The 964-nt window shown below is 63.1% G+C and overlaps 2 protein-coding genes across 2 annotated transcripts in view; both read right to left on the bottom strand.

Annotated features, from left to right (window-relative positions):
* On the bottom strand, window positions 360–937 carry LOC110392585 (maestro heat-like repeat-containing protein family member 2B). The gene is made up of 2 exons (XM_021384846.1): window positions 707–937; window positions 360–520 (listed from the first exon to the last, which is right to left on the bottom strand). The coding sequence occupies exons 1-2, from the start codon at window positions 854–856 to the stop codon at window positions 389–391; spliced, it is 282 nt and encodes a 93-aa protein (XP_021240521.1). The 5' UTR covers window positions 857–937; the 3' UTR covers window positions 360–388.
* Window positions 894–964, bottom strand: part of LOC110399589 (maestro heat-like repeat-containing protein family member 2A) — a 1,938-nt gene continuing 1,867 nt past the window's right edge. Inside the window, exon 7 of the mRNA XM_021398595.1 lies at window positions 894–958. Within this exon, the coding sequence (XP_021254270.1) occupies window positions 894–958 (65 nt within the window). The remainder of the gene's footprint in view (window positions 959–964) is intronic.

Raw genomic sequence — 964 nt, 5'->3', positions numbered from 1 at the left:
GGTCGAGCCTTCTCTCAGCTTCTCCTCCTGGTGTTTGCTTACATGCAAAGCCTGATCCCATCACTCCTTTTTGGGTCCACTTACCCTCGCGATTTTGGATGAGGACTGGAGCTGAGAGACGGTGCTGCAGGCATTCAGCCCCTCACGCAGACTCCCGATGTCTCTCGTCTCGATGACTCCGTTGGTCTCCTTGGCTGGAAAGAGCACGGGGAGAAAAGGGAAGTCATGCTTCTGGAAACGGAACCGCTTGCCACGGGGGAGAGACAGAGGACAGGGTGGGGCTAAGAAGGCAGCTGCACACGGGGCCTCTACCTCCTGTGAACAGGGCCCTGCCCGCGGGGTCCTGGTAGTGCCGCGGAGGAGAGCAGAGGGCTGGCGCACGCCTGCTCTACTCACCTTGCATTCGCAGAAGGGAGCTCAGGCAGGTGACGGCCAACTGGCGGGACGTGGGCATGGGGTCACACGTCAGCGGCGCCAGCAATCCCACCAAGGAGCCAAAGTGTTTGCAGGCATCTCCTCTCTGCAGGGGCGAGAGGCAGCAAAAAGGCTGTAGGCGGCCCCAGCTCTCCCTAGCTTCTCGCGCCTGTGCCTTCCCCACGCCGTGACAGGGCAGCCAACACTGCATGCACAGCTGGGCGGGGCTCCCCTTCCAGCTCAGGGGCACCGGGGAGGGAGCGGCGGGCATGCGGTGGGGCTCTTTACTCACTCGAAGCTCTTCACAAGCAGCCAGCAGCTGGGAGCAGGCCTGCAGTGCCCTCTTGCGCTCCCACGCGTTGTCTGAGGTCACTGACCTCCGCAGGACCTGGGGCAGAGCATCCACGTCACTGCGCACATCTTTTATTTCCCTTCCTGCCATCCCTCTCCCTCCTTTCCCGGCACTTTCTTTCTTTCCCTCAGGGCCTGCCCTGTGGCTCCACGCGGTCCCCCGCCTCCCCGAGCAGCGGCACTGCTGCCCCCGCTCTCT

Source organism: Numida meleagris, chromosome 1, assembly GCF_002078875.1.
Source record: "Numida meleagris isolate 19003 breed g44 Domestic line chromosome 1, NumMel1.0, whole genome shotgun sequence".
Classification (NCBI taxonomy): Eukaryota; Metazoa; Chordata; class Aves; order Galliformes; family Numididae; genus Numida; species Numida meleagris.
The sequence above is the reverse complement of the archived record's forward strand: the minus strand, read 5'-3'. Positions and strand labels throughout refer to the sequence as shown.

Excerpts from the sequence above, each read along its gene's own strand:
- LOC110392585 (XM_021384846.1), bottom strand. The coding sequence starts at position 856 with ATGGCAGGAAGGGAAATAAAAGATGTGCGCAGTGACGTGGATGCTCTG. Across the intron at positions 521-706 it reads CTGCTTGTGAAGAGCTTCGA|AGAGGAGATGCCTGCAAACA; the intron begins GTGAGTAAAGAG and ends TCGCCCCTGCAG.